The 18,322-nt window shown below is 48.0% G+C and overlaps 1 protein-coding gene and 1 long non-coding RNA gene across 2 annotated transcripts in view; one reads left to right on the top strand and one right to left on the bottom strand.

Moving 5' to 3' along the window:
- The first annotated feature begins 4,221 nt into the window (after nucleotides 1-4,221).
- Nucleotides 4,222-4,450, top strand: LOC135238266 (uncharacterized). The gene is made up of 2 exons (XR_010325084.1): nucleotides 4,222-4,295; nucleotides 4,331-4,450. It is a non-coding gene; the product is annotated as an uncharacterized LOC135238266 (long non-coding RNA).
- Nucleotides 4,451-4,516: 66 nt separating this feature from the next.
- tfeb (transcription factor EB) overlaps nucleotides 4,517-18,322 on the bottom strand; it is a 37,554-nt gene continuing 23,748 nt past the window's right edge. The window contains 8 exon segments of the mRNA XM_064306038.1: nucleotides 4,517-5,057; nucleotides 5,552-5,699; nucleotides 9,359-9,434; nucleotides 10,137-10,193; nucleotides 11,522-11,639; nucleotides 15,065-15,157; nucleotides 17,152-17,315; nucleotides 17,318-17,414. Of these exon segments, the coding sequence (XP_064162108.1) occupies nucleotides 4,632-5,057; nucleotides 5,552-5,699; nucleotides 9,359-9,434; nucleotides 10,137-10,193; nucleotides 11,522-11,639; nucleotides 15,065-15,157; nucleotides 17,152-17,315; nucleotides 17,318-17,414 (1,179 nt within the window). The 3' untranslated portion in view covers nucleotides 4,517-4,631.

The following is an 18,322-nucleotide window of genomic DNA, read 5'->3' as shown; positions in this document are numbered from 1 at the left end:
ATGATTAGCTGTCCCAGCATTCCCTGGGTCAGGGCGTGTGCCAGGTAAATAAACATCCATCATTTAAGGAACTGGAGCAGTCCCAGTCACACAACTCACCACTGAGCAGCCAGTCCCAGTCCCAGTCACACAACTCACCACTGAGCAGCCAGTCCCAGTCCCAGTCACACAACTCACCACTGAGCAGCCAGTCCCAGTCCCAGTCACACAACTCACCACTGAGCAGCCAGTCCCAGTCACACAACTCACCACTGAGCAGCCAGTCCCAGTCCCAGTCACACAACTCACCACTGAGCAGCCAGTCCCAGTCCCAGTCACACAACTCACCACTGAGCAGCCAGTCCCAGTCCCAGTCACACAACTCACCACTGAGCAGCCAGTCCCAGTCACACAACTCACCACTGAGCGGCCAGTCCCAGTCACACAACTCACCACTGAGCAGCCAGCCCAGTCCCAGTCACACAACTCACCACTGAGCAGCCAGTCCCAGTCACACAACTCACCACTGAGCAGCCAGTCCCAGTCACACAACTCACCACTGAGCAGCCAGTCCCAGTCACACAACTCACCACTGAGCAGCCAGTCCCAGTCACACAACTCACCACTGAGCAGCCAGTCCCAGTCATACAACTCACCACTGAGCAGCCAGTCCCAGTCACACAACTCACCACTGAGCAGCCAGTCCCAGTCACACAACTCACCACTGAGCAGCCAGTCCCAGTCATACAACTCACCACTGAGCAGCCAGTCCCAGTCCCAGTCACACAACTCACCACTGAGCAGCCAGTCCCAGTCACACAACTCACCACTGAGCAGCCAGTCCCAGTCCCAGTTACACAACGCAGAAATACCAACGCCACAGGAGGAGGAAACACGCAGGACCACGGAGTGGGTTTTTTTGGGAAAAATGTTTTTATATCCAAAGCAAACCACAGTCACAGGTTCTTCACCCCAAATGGCAGTAAAATGGGACAGGAAGTGGGGAGGAGGGTTAGAGGAGAGCAGTGCTCTCTACACAAACCTTCTCATTCCTGGAGCACATCGAAGCTTTCTGAAAAAGTCAAATACATCAGAATACAAAATCACAGTTCATAATAATTCTGCTACAATTCTGCAAAATTCCTGCCTTTCTTTGAAAATGCATAATTTATTGCAATGCGACCTTTCATATATACATATATATCATATTCACTGGCACACTTGTGTGTACGTATGTATGGATATATGTATGCATATAGTTATAAATGAGAGTAATATATATGTATGTAAACACACACACATATGGACATATAGGACTTTTTCTCTGATGAACAGAACAAACTTCATGCTGCTGTAGTATGATCACCTCAGTTTTATTTTTGACCTTGAGTGACACACCAGGTCAAAGATTTGCATAATAAAGAACAAAGGCTTCTGGGAGTGCTGGCAGTGTGCTGATTTCTCTTCAGTGTCGAAATCAAACAGTATAAGAAATCAAAAAAATACCCAAAGCAGGACAGACAGAATTGCACTGGGAAAAAAAGTTCTTTTTAAAACTCTGCAGAAACTTTATCAGAGGGAAAGCTATTCTGTAATGCCTAGGCATGTAGTGGACAGCTATAGGCACCTTAAATAAAAATCACAGCTCAATTTCACACTCCTATACAGTCATCTACTGTACAGTGGGTAAAATTCACATTCACAAAGAGCAAAGGGAAACGGACTGCAAGCAAAGAATAAATGTTCTTTTTGCCGAGTACATATGCAGTTAAAAAAATCTAATCAATATAAAAATGACATTGTACATTGTTTTGCATTTATTAGCCTGATGAGACATTCCTCAACACAAAGAAAAATACAGAACATAATACGCCTCCTCTCCTGCGACGCTATACTGGGCCTGTGCTTTAAATACTCTCTTGTCTGAGACAGAATATAAGGTCACTTTGGAATTAAAATCGAAAGGACAAAAACTAATTAAATACACTTAAGTGGCTTAATGGCATAAAACATGTCAATAAATCTGTCACTTAATAAAATTCTTTTTGTGTACAGTCAATAAAATAATACAGGTTTTCCAGTGCTATAGGAGAAAAACTTTTATATATAACAACAAATCCATTTCATTTTTTCATTATAATCGGTTTCAAACTTCCTTTTTACTTTACAGTTCATAAATTGGGTCAAATCCCATGTTTGACCCACCAGCAAATGGCGAAAGTGCCGAAGCTATTAGGACGTTTAGCCTGCTATGAAAGCACAAGCTTCTCGCCGCTGTGGGTCAGCCTCAGGGGTCAGCCTCTGTCTTAAGTGCTGCTGCTCCATGCTCTTGCACTGCACCTGCAGCTGCAGCGATGCGAGCTTTAGGACGTTGCCTGCTCTGTAGCACTGCACTGGGCGTAGCCTCGGTGCTGTCTTAGCCTGCTCTGTGCATGCACGTCGCACTGCACTGGAGCGTTAGCGCTACGGGCTCTTTAGCGAGTGCCTGTGCATGTGCACGCTCTGCACTGCACTGGAGCGTTAGCGCTACGGGCTCTTTAGCGAGCGCCTGTGCATGTGCACGCTCTGTACTGCACTGCACTGGAGCGTTAGCGCTACGGGCTCTTTAGCGAGTGCCTGTGCATGTGCACGCTCTGTACTGCACTGGAGCGTTAGTGCTACGGGCTCTTTAGCGAGTGCCTGTGCATGTGCACGCTCTGTACTGCACTGCACTGGAGCGTTAGCGCTACGGGCTCTTTAGCGAGTGCCTGTGCATGTGCACGCAGCCCTGTCTCTACACAGGTAGCTGCACACAGTTGACGGATGGTGGGCATCTCAAAGGATGCGAGGGACCCATTTTCGGCTGTTTCTGTCGTGCCTGGCCTGAGCGTTTGCAACAGCCCTCTGGGTCAATGGATCACTGTGCTAAAGCCTGTGTCACAGTGCTGATGACTGTGCTAAAGCCGGTGTTACAGTGCTGTGCTGATGACTGTGCTAAAGCCTGTGTTACAGTGCTGATGACTGTGCTAAAGCCTGTGTTACAGTGCTGATGACTGTGCTACATCCTGTGTGCAGTGCTGATGACTGTGCTAAAGCCTGTGTTACAGTGCTGATGACTGTTCTACAGCCTATGTGCAGTCCTGATGACTGTGCTAAAGCCTGTGTCACAGTGCTGATGACTGTGCTAAAGCCGGTGTTACAGTGCTGATGACTGTGCTACATCCTGTATGCAGTGCTGATGACTGAGCTAAAGCCTGTGTTGCAGTGCCGTGCTGATGACTGCTACAGCCTGTGTTACAGTGCGGTTCTGATGACTGTGCTAAAGCCTGTGTTACTCTGCTGTGCTGTGGCTTTATTCCTTCAGCTGCAACATCACTCAGGTCCGGCCAAAAAATGACAAAGAAAAGCTGCCTTTTACCTTTAAAAACAAAACAAAACATCATTTCCCTCACTTTTCTTTAAAAAAAATCCATAGACACAGTTGTGTTATTGACATTTAAGGCAGAGAGACTGGGGGCAGGGAGATGGGATGGAAGATTATGGGTAATAGATCTGTCAGCGTGTGGGCTGTGTTTGGGGCTGGAGGATTATGGGTAATAGATATGTCAGCGTGTGGGCTGTATTTGGGGCTGGAGGATCATGGGTAATGTGTCAGGAGTAGATGTGGCTGTGTTTGGGGATGGAAGATCATGGGTAATGTGTCAGGAGTAGATGTGGCTGTGTTTGGGGATGGAAGATCATGGGTAATGTGTCAGAAGTAGATGTGGCAGTGTTTGGGGATGGAGGATTATGGGTAATAGATATGTCTGTGTGTGGCTGTGTTTGTGGGCTGTTTTTGGGGATGGAGGATTATGGGTAATAGATATGTCTGTGTGTGGCTGTGTTTGTGGGCTGTTTTTGGGGATGGAGGATTATGGGTAATAGATATGTCTGTGTGTGGCTGTGTTTGTGGGCTGTGTTTGTGCTGCACAGGAAATGGAACAGGAACCCTGCAGTGATGACGTTTGTGAGGGCAGCAACCGCATGCTTGTGCGAGTGTGTGTGTGTGTGAGTATACGTATGTGTATGTATATACGTATGTGTGTGTATGTATATGTATATGAGTGTGAGTGTATATGTGTATACGTAAATGAGTATGAGGTCACAGTATATCTGAGTGTGTGTATATGTATACAGTATGAGTGTGTGTGTTTCTGAGTGTGTATATGAGTGTGAGGTCACAGTATATCTGAGTGGGTGTACATGTATGTGTGTGTGTGTGTGTGTGTGTGTGTATATGTGTATGTGTAAGTATGAGGTCACAGTATATCTGAGTGTGTGTATGTGTATATGAGTGTGTAAATGTACATGTATATGTATGTGTAAGTATGAGGTCACAGTATGTCTGAGTGTGTGTATGCATATATGAGTGTGTATATGTACATGTATATGTATGTGTAAGTATGAGGTCACAGTATGTCTGAGTGTGTGTATGCGTATATGAGTGTGTATATGTACATGTATATGTATGTGTAAGTATGAGGTCACAGTATGTCTGAGTGTGTGTATGCGTATATGAGTGTGTATATGTACATGTATATGTATGTGTAAGTATGAGGTCACAGTATGTCTGAGTGTGTGTATGCGTATATGAGTGTGTATATGTACATGTATATGTATGTGTAAGTATGAGGTCACAGTATGTCTGAGTCCTCGATGCTGAAGCTGCTACGTCGGCTGCTGTCCACGGACTCCTGGGGGGACATGGCGGAGAGCAGGGGGTCCCCCCCGAGTGGGGACAGGGCCTCCTCCATCAGCATGAACCCCAAATCAGCCCCCTTCTTCCCGGGGCCCCCCAGGGCCGACAGCTCGCTCAGCTGGGTCAGGGGGTCAGTGTACAGGGGCCCCCCGTCGCACAGGTCCAGCGACTGAGCAAAGTCAAAGTGCTGGGAGCTCCCCACGGTGGGGTACTGCAGGGGCTGCCGGCCGGGGTGGGGGGCGTGGGTTGGGTGGCCGGGGTGGGGGGGCCGCAGATCCCCCCCCGCCTGCTCCTCCGGGCTGCTCAGGACTGAAGGCGAGTTACTAGGAAGGCCGTGGAGTCGAGCCTGCATCTCCAGCTCCTGGGGACAAAGCACATAGCTGTAAAATAATATGCTTCTACGCTGGAGAACAGGGAAAATCTAGAGTGGCATTTCAAGGTTCTTACTTTAATGCATGTTCATGTACTTGTGTGTCTGTACAGGTGTGCACCTGGACAGGTAAAGGTGTGTGACTGGCCTGTTCCCACCACAGTAGGTTGGGCTTGTTTTTGAGGGTACAGCGCCCCCTATCTTCTCCTCCTGCAGTGCGTGATATGGGTGGCTGTGTGGTGTGGCGGTTTGGGAATGTGCTGCAGCTCTGACGCGGCAGGCTGGATTCCCAGAATTCCTGCATATTTATCCCCCTGTATAAACGGCCTGAATGCAGAGAGTGTAATCGGTCGCTGTGGAGAGGACTGTCTGAGGTTTAAATGTTTAAATGTTGGTGTACTGGAGGATGCTGGCTCTCGGGTGGGGCGCAGCAGAGCGGCAGGGACAGCAGCAGGATGCTGCGTTGCTAGGCGACGCCCGGGTACCTGGATGCGGAGCCACAGCTGCTTGTTGGCCATCTCCATGCGCTTGAAGTTGTTCTCCACCTCGCGGGTGCGCTGCATGTCCCGCTGCATGCGCTTAATGTACTCCACCGAGGCCCGCAGGATCGTGCCTTTGTTCCAGCGCACGTCCCTGAGGGGGGGGGGGGCCGGGGGAGAAGTCAGGGAGAGGGGGAGGAGTCGAGGGAGTGATGGGGAGGAGTTGAGGAGATAGTGGAGGTGGAGTCAGTTTTCTCTGTCTGGCTTGCCATGCCTGCTCTGAGCTCTAAGGGTAACAATAAAACCTTGCTTGTAAGTAATAATAAAAAAAGGCATACATTTATTGTGCTATTATTGTGAGTCTAGTTTTTTTTATCAGAATGCATGTCCTGCATTCCAAAGACGCAGCATTCCTTGAGCTAGCACGACCACAGGAACACTTAGAGCAAAACAGGGTGAAAACGCTTCCTAGTGTGAACATATAAAACGCTTCCTAGTGTGAACATATAAAACGCTTCCTAGTGTGAACATATAAAACGCTTCCTAGTGGGAACATATAAAACGCTTCCTAGTGTGAACATATAAAACGCTTCCTAGTGGGAACATATAAAACGCTTCCTAGTGGGAACATATAAAACGCTTCCTAGTGTGAACATATAAAACGCTTCCTAGTGGGAACATATAAAACGCTTCCTAGTGTGAACATATAAAACGCTTCCTAGTGTGAACATATAAAACGCTTCCTAGTGTGAACATATAAAACGCTTCCTAGTGTGAACATATAAACGCTTCCTAGTGTGAGCATATAAAACGCTTCCTAGTGTGAACATATAAAACGCTTCCTAGTGTGAACATATAAAACGCTTCCTAGTGTGAACATATAAAACGCTTCCTAGTGTGAACATATAAAACGCTTCCTAGTGTGAACATATAAAACGCTTCCTAGTGGGAACATATAAAACGCTTCCTAGTGTGAACATATAAAACGCTTCCTAGTGTGAGCATATAAAACGCTTCCTAGTGTGAGCATATAAAACGCTTCCTAGTGGGAACATATAAAACGCTTCCTAGTGTGAACATATAAAACACTTCCTAGTGTGAACATATAAAACGCTTCCTAGTGTGAACATATAAAACGCTTCCTAGTGTGAACATATAAAACGCTTCCTAGTGTGAGCATATAAAACGCTTCCTAGTGTGACATATAAAACGCTTCCTAGTGTGAACATATAAAACGCTTCCTAGTGTGAACATATAAAACACTTCCTAGTGTGAACATATAAAAACGCTTCCTAGTGGGAACATATAAAAACGCTTCCTAGTGTGAACATATAAAACGCTTCCTAGTGTGAACATATAAAACGCTTCCTAGTGTGAACATATAAAACGCTTCCTAGTGTGAACATATAAAACGCTTCCTAGTGTGAACATATAAACGCTTCCTAGTGTGAACATATAAAACGCTTCCTAGTGTGAACATATAAAACGCTTCCTAGTGGGAACATATAAAACGCTTCCTAGTGTGAACATATAAAACGCTTCCTAGTGTGAACATATAAAACGCTTCCTAGTGTGAACATATAAAACGCTTCCTAGTGTGAACATATAAAACGCTTCCTAGTGGGAACATATAAAACGCTTCCTAGTGGGAACATATAAAACGCTTCCTAGTGGGAACATATAAAACGCTTCCTAGTGGGAACATATAAAACGCTTCCTAGTGGGAGCATATAAAACGCTTCCTAGTGTGAACGTATAAAACGCTTCCTAGTGTGAACGTATAAAACGCTTCCTAGTGTGAACGTATAAAAAGCTTCCTAGTGTGAACGTATAAAACGCTTCCTAGTGTGAACGTATAAAACGCTTCCTAGTGTGAACATATAAAACGCTTCCTAGTGGGAACGTATAAAACGCTTCCTAGTGGGAACGTATAAAACGCTTCCTAGTGGGAACGTATAAAACGCTTCCTAGTGGGAACGTATAAAACGCTTCCTAGTGTGAACGTATAAAACGCTTCCTAGTGGGAACATATAAAACGCTTCCTAGTGTGAACATATAAAACGCTTCCTAGTGGGAACATATAAAACGCTTCCTAGTGGGAACGTATAAAACGCTTCCTAGTGGGAACGTATAAAACGCTTCCTAGTGTGAACATATAAAACGCTTCCTAGTGTGAACATATAAAACGCTTCCTAGTGGGAACATATAAAACGCTTCCTAGTGTGAACATATAAAACGCTTCCTAGTGTGAACATATAAAACGCTTCCTAGTGTGAACATATAAAACGCTTCCTAGTGTGAACATATAAAACGCTTCCTAGTGTGAACATATAAAACGCTTCCTAGTGTGAACATATAAAACGCTTCCTAGTGTGAACATATAAAACGCTTCCTAGTGTGAACATATAAAACGCTTCCTAGTGTGAACATATAAAACGCTTCCTAGTGTGAACATATAAAACGCTTCCTAGTGTGAACATATAAAACGCTTCCTAGTGTGAACATATAAAACGCTTCCTAGTGTGAACATATAAAACGCTTCCTAGTGTGAACATATAAAACGCTTCCTAGTGTGAGCATATAAAACGCTTCCTAGTGTGAACATATAAAACGCTTCCTAGTGTGAACATATAAAACGCTTCCTAGTGTGAACATATAAAACGCTTCCTAGTGTGAACATATAAAACGCTTCCTAGTGTGAACATATAAAACGCTTCCTAGTGTGAACATATAAAACGCTTCCTAGTGTGAACATATAAAACGCTTCCTAGTGGGAACATATAAACGCTTCCTAGTGTGAACATATAAAACGCTTCCTAGTGTGAACATATAAAACGCTTCCTAGTGTGAACATATAAAACGCTTCCTAGTGTGAACATATAAAACGCTTCCTAGTGTGAACATATAAAACGCTTCCTAGTGGGAACATATAAACGCTTCCTAGTGTGAACATATAAAACGCTTCCTAGTGTGAACATATAAAACGCTTCCTAGTGTGAACATATAAAACGCTTCCTAGTGTGAACATATAAAACGCTTCCTAGTGGGAACATATAAAACGCTTCCTAGTGTGAACATATAAAACGCTTCCTAGTGTGAACATATAAAACGCTTCCTAGTGTGAACATATAAAACGCTTCCTAGTGTGAACATATAAAACGCCTCCAAATTGACCCCGTCTGCCCTAAAGCGACTCAGCTTCCGGAAGTTTCCGGTCTTGGCGTTCAGAGCATTGTTTGAGTTTCACACTCGAGCACCTACGTGGCTGTTTGACCCCCAGGCCACACCTCCGCTCTCCCTGGATCCCGCTGACGCTCATTATGCTTCATTAGGCCACCCGTCCCTGTCCTCAGGCGACCCTGACCTTGGATTTCAGTTCTTTAGCTTCGCTCCTAAACGTCCGGGACCCCACTGCCCAGCGTAACGGGGCATCAGGGCCCCCCGAAAGCACCCCGCGAGTTTATACTGCCCCAGTGTTCAGCACGCTCAGCAAACTGTGTGCTGGCTTCACGGCTGTGCAGTCATTTACATACAGACTGTATGAAACCACAGGTCAGGTGCAGCCCCTGGGGTTCAGGCCACTGACTAGAGGGAGTGAGTTTGAGTTTACTCTGTTGGTTCTTCTTCAGGAGTGAACCCGTTGTTCTCATAGATATTGCAACTTTTCAGCTAGGAAGTGAGGTTGAAAATCGGAAAAATACAGCAGTTCCAAAATCAAACGTGAAACATGACAGGAAAAGGGTGGGGGCAGACATGACTGAAAATAACTTTCTATTTTTTTTGTTTTTACCAGGAAGTGAAAGTGTGACTTACAGGTCGTTGGTTTTGGGGATCATGGTTCCCAGCTCTTTGATGCGGTCATTGATGTTGAATCTCCTCCTCCTTTCAACTGCAGATGAGCAGAGAGCAGAATGAAGCAGCTGTTAGTGCCTGCTGTTGTGGGGGAGGGAAACAGTGCGCCTAATGCGTGTTAAACACCAACCCCAGGGAGTGTTTTAGTTGGACAGCAGTTAGCAAACGGCACATGGCCAGTCTTGCAGGAGCTTGCTAACGCCAACCTGCATTCTCCCAGCCCGGTATTCCCTTAGTTCTGTTCTCCTGGAAGCGCTCTTTCAACCACATTAGTGTGCCATCTGTTAAATGACACAAGAAAACTTTGTCTTCTACAAAGCGTCCTCAACTATCCATCAACTAGATATCAACCTTTGTGTCACTTTTAACATAAGAGTGCAGCGTGAGCTCCCCCTTTAGTTTTTACCCTGTAACTGCAGGACAAGCGATCTGGTTGGCAGAAACTTACAGCTGTATAAAGCGATGACATTCCTGAGTACGGCAACCCTTCCCCCCTCACCCCCCCCCCCCCCCTTACTTACAGGCAATTACATTTTAATGCCACCCCAGCAGAACTCTCCTGGTTAAAGATACACCAGCAGGCTGCAGGACTTCAGCTGAATGTGCCAGCGTAGGGCGGCGGAGAGTAGGGGAGCGGGTCATGCAGGGGGGCACAGAGGGGTACAGCTCAATCGCAGGGTGCAGGGGTGATACAGCAGGGGGGTATAGCAGGGGGGGGTAAAATTAAATAAAAACTCACTCAGGTTGTGGTTGTCCTTCTTCTGTCTCTCCTTGGCCATTGCTCGTGCTTCTGCATCTTGACAAAAACAAAAAGCAGATATAAGATCTGTCTGTACTGCAGATCTATAATCCCTGTCTGTACTGCAGATATATGGACATTCCGTGGAAAGTAGGAGTTCAGACCTGCTGAAACCATGCCCCACCTGACAGGTCGGTTTGCAGTCGTTAAATAACCAGGATAATAAAGTGAGTTCTGCAGGTCTCATAGTTCACAGTGGAAACATAAAGCTGAACGAGGTAGTTGGCATGATTCAGTAAATATATAGCTTCATGAAAATGAAAGAATAAAAGCATCAGGCAGATGAACAGCAATGACCCAGGGAACCTGCTGTAAAGAACTCAACCCCACATGCCCCTGTGACTTTAAAGGGCATTTACAGGGTTTTTAAACTTTACTTTGAGCCAAAATATTATCACAAGCATCATGCTGAATATGATACATAAGTTATGATTTCATTATCTGCAGTGATCTGCACAGCTCACGCACGCTGCCTGTTAAAGCACCTGCATGCTTATGAGAGACATTCAAGCGATTATCTTTGCATAAGGACTCAACACGGTAACTAACTATATACACGGTACTCTACACGGTAACTAACTATATAAAGGGGACTTTGTATTAAATACCTTGTCACATATGTAGTACACACACCCGCACACACGGACGTGCAAATCCTAAAAAACTATTTTTTCAGAAATAGGGGAGTATTCCGAGGTAATTCAGCTGCCTCCTTGTGATAGACTCTTTCTCGCTCCGACTGAAAGACCAGGACGTCAATTATCTCTCGTCTTCAAAGGTTCTCGTACATTATGCGCGATTTATACATTTAAATGTTGTGGCTACAGCAGTGGAGCAGCACGCTCAGCTCAGTTAGCTCCAGCTTGGCTTGGGTTCCGGTGGTGGATCCTACGCCAGTTAAACATGGGTTGGTTACGTTGCCAGATTGAGAGAGTTCTTTAGCCAGTTAAACATGGGTTGGTTACGTTGCCAGATTGAGAGAGTTCTTCAGCCAGTTAAACATGGGTTGGTTAGGTTGCCATATTGGGAGACATTCTATTCAGCCAATTAAACATGGGATAGTTGCATTGCCAGATTGTGAGAGTAATTCAGCCAATTAAACATGAGTAGGTTAGGTTGCCACATTGGGTGAGTTATTCAGCCAATTACACACGGGATGCTTAGGTTGCCAGATTGAGAGAGCCGGTGTGGGATTTTGACCAGGACAGTGGAGAACCCCCAGCGTGTTACGGTGAGTGATTATTTACATGTGAGTGAGCCAGGGCTGCATTTACAGGCATGTTAAGAGAGATTAGGGAGGGGTAAGGGTGCGGTGGGGTTCCTACCCGACAGCTCCTTCTTGATGGCGAGGTTGGCGGGGCAGGAGTTGCTGGTCATGGCGATGCCGGCTCCAGGCATTCCGGGCGTGGTGTAGACATCCATGTGACTGCTGGACAAGGGCAGCTACACAGGTACACAGGTACATCAGAGAACAGTGTCAGAACACAGGTACCTCACAGAACAGCCTCAGAACACAGGTACACCACAGAACAGCCTCAGAACACAGGTACCTCACAGAACAGTCTCAGAACACAGGTACACCACAGAACAGCCTCAGAACACAGGTACACCACAGAACAGCCTCAGAACACAGGTACCTCACAGAACAGCCTCAGAACACAGGTACATCACAGAACAGCCTCAGAACACAGGTACACCAGACAGCTCAACACAGACCTCACAGACAGTGTCAGAACACAGGTACACCACAGAACAGCCTCAGAACACAGGTACACCACAGAACAGCCTCAGAACACAGGTACACCACAGAACAGCCTCAGAACACAGGTACACCACAGAACAGCCTCAGAACACAGGTACACCACTGAACAGCCTAAAAGGCAATATTTGAAAGAATCAAGGAATGGGACTGTCCCCTAGAAATGATCTTGAGTTCACTGGTAATACTATTTGGCGTTTGGTGTTGTGTGTCCTGTAGATAAAAAGCTGTCACATTTTAAGCTTCAGCCCAGAGTCTGTAGCTGGAGGAAGCCAGCCGTTGGCCCCTGTCCACTCAACGCTTTGGTACTGGACGTGCGGCCCTGTTAGTGATTTTCCAGTTTCTTACTCTCACAACAACCCCGGCTGGCCTTGACGCAGGAATCCGTCTCTGAGAGAACGGCGTGAGAGCAGGATTAACGACGCTGCGGTGTGCTCTTTGTCTCCCTGGCAGACGAGCGTGTTCAGAAGCTGAGCTGCAGAAGCGCGCCTGAGTTTGCATCTTGGGCAGAGCCGTAAAACAGCGATAGCCTGCCGATAGTGTGCTGATAAGACGCCTCAGGAGGGGAAACTGAGCACTATCAGCTCATCTCTTATCGTTTTATTGTTTTATTCCTCCTATAGCCTTTATTCTGTCCTAAACGCGTCACTATAATTGTCCACAGATCTTTTTTCTCCACAAATGAGCTCTGGCAGATAAGTGCAGATAGCTTATCGCACGGACTACTGAAGAGAAACAAACAAACACTGAGCTCAGCGCTCACAGATCTGCACCTCTTTCTCTTTCTCGTATGACGAGCCCTGAAAGGATTTAAAGGATATTTAAAGGGTTCACGGGGACGTTCGCTCTGACACCTCTGCAGGTAACACACACAGGTAAGCAGGACAGCTAAGAGTCAACACAAGAGTGCATCGTCCTTTACTCTGAGATAAACGAGACACGATAATTACATCCTTTATTTCCTTCCAACAGTAAAAAAAAAAAAATTCATTTAACGGACCACTTGATTTGAACTGATAAGTGAGCGTCTGGACAAATTGAAGACTTGCTTCCGTCAGTTTGGCCATAAAGTTAAGGGAGGAAAAAGCAGCACAGAGTAAGAATAAGTCCTTTCAAAATCTCCATCTGGGGACGAACACTAGCTTCATTCATGGAGTAATTATTAACTTAGTTAATTAAAAAAAGTGCAACAGTAGCCAACGCAGAGAAAATTCCAGAGTGTAATCGAGGGTCATTTCAGAAAGCATATAGCTGAAAACACATAGCTCTGTTTAAGCAAACCTGTCAGTTCCCAAAGACACACAGACACAGACACACACACACATGCACGCACGCACACACACACACACACACACACACACACACACAGACACACACACACACACGCACACACACCAGCCGCCGCACACCCACACACCACAGCCACGCACACGCACCACACGACGCACGCACGCCACAACCACACCACACGCCACACACACATGCACGCACACACACCAACCACACAACAACACGACACACACACCACACACACATTAGCACACAAACACCACACACCCCTACCACCACACTGGGGTTAGCGACAATGAGACACAGGAGGGCTAATCAATAACCAGTTATCCACAGAATCTCTGGATAACTCGCTCACACACCGCTGCATAGAAACTGCACAATGTAAAGAAAACAAACATCTGGTGGATGTAATCTGGTGTGGACCTGGGAGATGGGAGTCCTAACCTGCTCTATTCTGCAGCAGTGCTCTAAAGCAGTCAACAAAGAGAACTCTGACATCTCGCTGTTTGGAAACCTGTCCTTGCCAATTCAATAGCCCCAGACAAAGCTGAGCCCTGTCACATCGGGGCAAACATGCGACTCGAGCAGGAGAAAAGGTTTCCAGCAACCTTCAGGCTTAGTACAAATATCTGCTGCAGTGAGTTTCAGCATTTGGGAGTAAAAAACATTCCAGTTAAATTCAATCTCTCAGTCACTGAAGAGGGCCGTGTGTTGTCTCTCTGAAAGGAACGGCATTCTCCAGCCTGTGTTGGGTTTTGCTGAGGAGCCTCCTCTCCACGCACTGGCTGAGTTAAAACCCCTGCTCTGCTTACCAGCTGGATCGGCTCCCCGTCCAGAACCTCGAGGATGGCGAAGGTCTTTCCCGTCTCTTTCATTTTGCCTCAGACTGTCCCCGCGATGTGGACGGGCCTCCCTGCGCGACTCGGTCCTCTCCCTCCCCAGGACTCTCCCCTGATGCTCCTAAACTCTCCTCTAACTGCCCCAGGCAGAAAAAGGTGAACTTTCCCCCCTGTAGACTTTCAACCTGTTTTTTCCTCCGCGATTCTCCTTCAGAAGTGCCCTGTAAACAGGTTGAACTCTAACTGGATGGAGCTTAATTGTTAATTTGATCGGAGGCCGTAAATAACTACAGATCAAAGTACTCGGGTTCGCTTCACAGACTGGGGGGGGCGGATGGGGGGGGCATTCCTCAGCGGCATTCCGTCCCGAGATGTCTCTCATCTCTCCGCAGACCTTGCAGGGCCCTCTCTCTCTCTCTCTCTCTCGCTGGCTTTTTACCGCAGAATCTTGTGCCAGTGGTATAAAGCACTTAAACACTTAGCGAGGGGGGCAGGCTTCCTGCGGATATTGGCTGAGCGCTGCTGCTCATTTCAGTGCGGATCAGAGGTTACCCAGCAGCCTCTGCGCGTGAAGCGGCTGCAAGCTGCTTTTCACCCGTCTGCATCTCAAATAAAATCAGCTCCAAAAAAAAAAACCCCCCAAAAAACCGCACGACTTAATAAACAAACCGCCCATGTGCCGTTGCTCAGCTCTGGTGTGAGAAACGGCTGCTTTCTAAGAGCGCTGCGGGGAAGCGGGACAAAGATCCTACTTGTCAGAAGCGTTTAAAAAAGAGAAAAACGTCAAATGAGAGATAACTTGGCCCGGCCCGGCTCGGTCACATGTGGCCTCTTGCACAACAGGAAGGTCTCACAATTACACCAAAATAGCCGCGCGCCGGGGGCATGAAGGAGGCCTTTCATTCTGCTTTTCCAGCGCCTGGCGCACGGCACACCCCACACTGCGGGACGCGCACGCCGCTGACGGGGTCACTCACTGTGTTTGGCATCTGAACCATGGGGTCAATGTACCCCTGCACGTCGTCGTAGCTGGACTGCAAACTGATGATGTCATCGATGACGTCATCCATCTTGATGTGGTGGGGGGGGGGGAGAAATCATTTATATGTTTAGTAAGTGCACTGTCGCAAGGAGACAAAACATAAGACACTGCACAAAAAAAGTAGAATTACAGTTAGTGCCTCTATTGGCTCCTGATCTCCCAATAGGAAAGCAGATATTCAGTTACAGTGAATGGGAGACTTTCAGCGGCCTGCTGACAGAGATGGTACTTGGGAAACTCTGGAGTTTGTGGTGACCTGTTAATTTACCGCTCAGCCTGCAGAGCTTAGCGCCTCAGCTGGGCCACCATGCAGCCGGCTGCAGGCAGAGAGCCGGGCGGGAACGCCAGCGGGAACGCCGACGGGAACGCCGACGGGACCAAAGTCTGCCCCGCGCAGGAGCTTTAACTACACGCTGCTGCCCTGTCACTCTTTAAACCCTAATTACACTGGCCCCGGCTGTAATGGGGCAGTTACACTCACCCCGGCTGTAATGGGGCAGTTACACTGGCCCGGCTGTAATGGGGCAGTTACACTCACCCCGGCTGTAATGGGGCAGTTACACTGGCCCCGGCTGTAATGGGGCAGTTACACTGGCCCGGCTGTAATGGGGCAGTTACACTGGCCCCGGCTGTAATGGGGCAGTTACACTGGCCCCGGCTGTAATGGGGCAGTTACACTGGCCCCGGCTGTAATGGGGCAGTTACACTCACCCCGGCTGTAATGGGGCAGTTACACTGGCCCCGGCTGTAATGGGGCAGTTACACTCGCCCCGGCTGTAATGGGGCAGTTACACTCGCCCCGGCTGTAATGGGGCAGTTACACTCGCCCCGGCTGTAATGGGGCAGTTACACTGGCCCGCTTAATGGGCAGTTACACAACTCGCCCGGCTGTAATGGGGCAGTTACACTCCCGGCTGTAATGGGGCAGTTACACTCGCCCGGCTGTAATGGGGCAGTTACACTCGCCCGCGTATGGCAGTTCACTGCCGCTATGGGGCAGTTACACTGGCCCGGCTGTAATGGGGCAGTTACACTGGCCCGGCTGTAATGGGGCAGTTACACTGACCCCGGCTGTAATGGGGCAGTTACACTGGCCCGGCTGTAATGGGGCAGTTACACTGGCCCGGCTGTAATGGGGCAGTTACACTGGCCCGGCTGTAATGGGGCAGTTAAACCACAGTGAAGGCGGAGTTTGCGCCGCGACCTTTGTGTGCGATCGAGTCTTAGATACCTGCGCTGAGGTCTGCGCAGCTGAGAGAGCTGTGAGCGGAACCAGGACTGGAATTCCCTCCGGAACGCCAGCCCGGAACGCCGACCGGAACGTTTGCATAACGCTGAGCTAACATTGTGACATCACAATTAGCTGCCGCACTGTTGCATTAATGTTCTGAGAATATACTTCCTTGTCGGTCGGTGTGTTTTCTGTTTATAGTGACAGTAATGTCAGCCACGGATAAGCGTACCTGTTACAGCCAAACACCTCATTTAGAAGCTAATACTGTGCCAAGAAAAGCTTTTAATGAACATTCTTTTTTTGCTTTTTGGAATATATTTAAACTTGGATTTTCTTACAGTGATGACTTCACTTTGGTTAGCTGTCCCCCTTTTTAAGACATTGTCATTTCATTATTTTTTATACCGCTGGATTGCACTGGCATGTTTAGTCCATCTAAATGGATGCTACAGACTGTCAGTAAAAGTTTTTATTCTCATGTAATGGAAACCGTTTAGATTCCTGCTTCTGTGTCTGTGGCTATGCCTAACAGAACCTCAGTGTGTTCACACATTGGTAATGATTGTTCAGTCAGAAATGCGATTCAGAGGCCAACATAAATTTGACCCTAAGGAGATTTTTAAAAATTATTTTTAGACCCATATGAACATTTTTCCTTCAGGTTAGCATCTCACAGCAGGCAGCTTGTTCTGGGGGATTATGGGAAGACAAGCGGATTTTTGCAGACAGAAATACCTCAGGGAGGGGGGGTGGGGTGGGGCGGGGGTTTGGGGGCGGGGGGGTCGTACCTCGTTCTCGCGGGCCCCGTTGCCGATGTCCAGCAGGGCCATGGGGCTGTTGGGGGTGCTGTTTCCCGAGGAGCCCATGAGCTGCTCGGCGCGGATGTGGGGCGAGGGCAGAGGGGGCGGGGCTGTGGGCGGCGGGGGGGGCGGGGGGGGCGAGGCTGTGTTGCCTGCTTGCTGGTGTAGGTGGCTGACAGGTACTCCTTCAGCTGCTGCCGCTGGGACTGGCGGATGTGGTAGTCTGTCGGGTTCTCCAGGTGCGTCTGTACCTGTGTGGGGGAGGGGGGGGGGTAGAGAATTAGATTTATTTATTACACGGCTTTGTGGAATGCTCCATTCTGATTGGCCACTTCAGGCATTCTATGGTCCAATATTTCTGAATAATGACTGCTACTATGGGCAACAGAGTGCTTTAAAAAAGCTCCCACTTGAGGAGATGAAAGTGTCCTCTGATTGAGGGGGGTTTACTGAATGGCTTTTGTCCTTGGAGGGGGTGAGTGTGTTTGGTGGAACCCGGGGGAGCACTGCGCATGCTGATCAGTGCTGCAGGCAGGTCGCAGCGTTTTTAGGTTTGATTTATAACCCCCTCCGCCCCCCTCCCGGGCCGCCGGACCGCTATGTCCTGCCAGGTTGTGAGGGACTGTCACCGTACAGGATGTCCTGGATAGAGCACACGCTGTCTGCCAGTCACCCCCCCCCATGTGAGCCCCTGCCCCCGTTCCAGGCACGGACCCAAGCGCTTGTGTAACGTCAGGGTTTAAATCCGGCTGGTGGGGGGCTGGGTGGGGGCAGGGGGAGGGCTGGATTTTGGGGTAAGAGGTCATGCCAGATTGGCCTCATTCCTTCACATCAAAGCCAGGAAGAATTAAGAGAATTTTTTTTACTCTTTACAAGAATGCCACCCCCCCCCCCCCCCAAAAATAATCTTCTGAAGACTTCTAACCCTCAAACACGGTCTTGGAAAGCTGTCCATATGTGCCTATTTTCATTTAGTTTCTTTGGCATAGAAGGTGTGTGTGTGTGCTGGTATAGGCATGCGCGCACACTTGTGTATGATGGGGTGGGGGTCCTGTATATTGCAGTGGGGGTGCTGTATATTGCAGTGGGTGGGGGTGCTGTATATTGCAGTGGATGGGGGTGCTGTATATTGCAGTGGGTGGGGGTGATGTATATTGCA

The sequence above is a fragment of the Anguilla rostrata genome, chromosome 13 (assembly GCF_018555375.3).
Source record: "Anguilla rostrata isolate EN2019 chromosome 13, ASM1855537v3, whole genome shotgun sequence".
In the NCBI taxonomy this organism is placed as follows: Eukaryota; Metazoa; Chordata; class Actinopteri; order Anguilliformes; family Anguillidae; genus Anguilla; species Anguilla rostrata.
The sequence above is the reverse complement of the archived record's forward strand: the minus strand, read 5'-3'. Positions and strand labels throughout refer to the sequence as shown.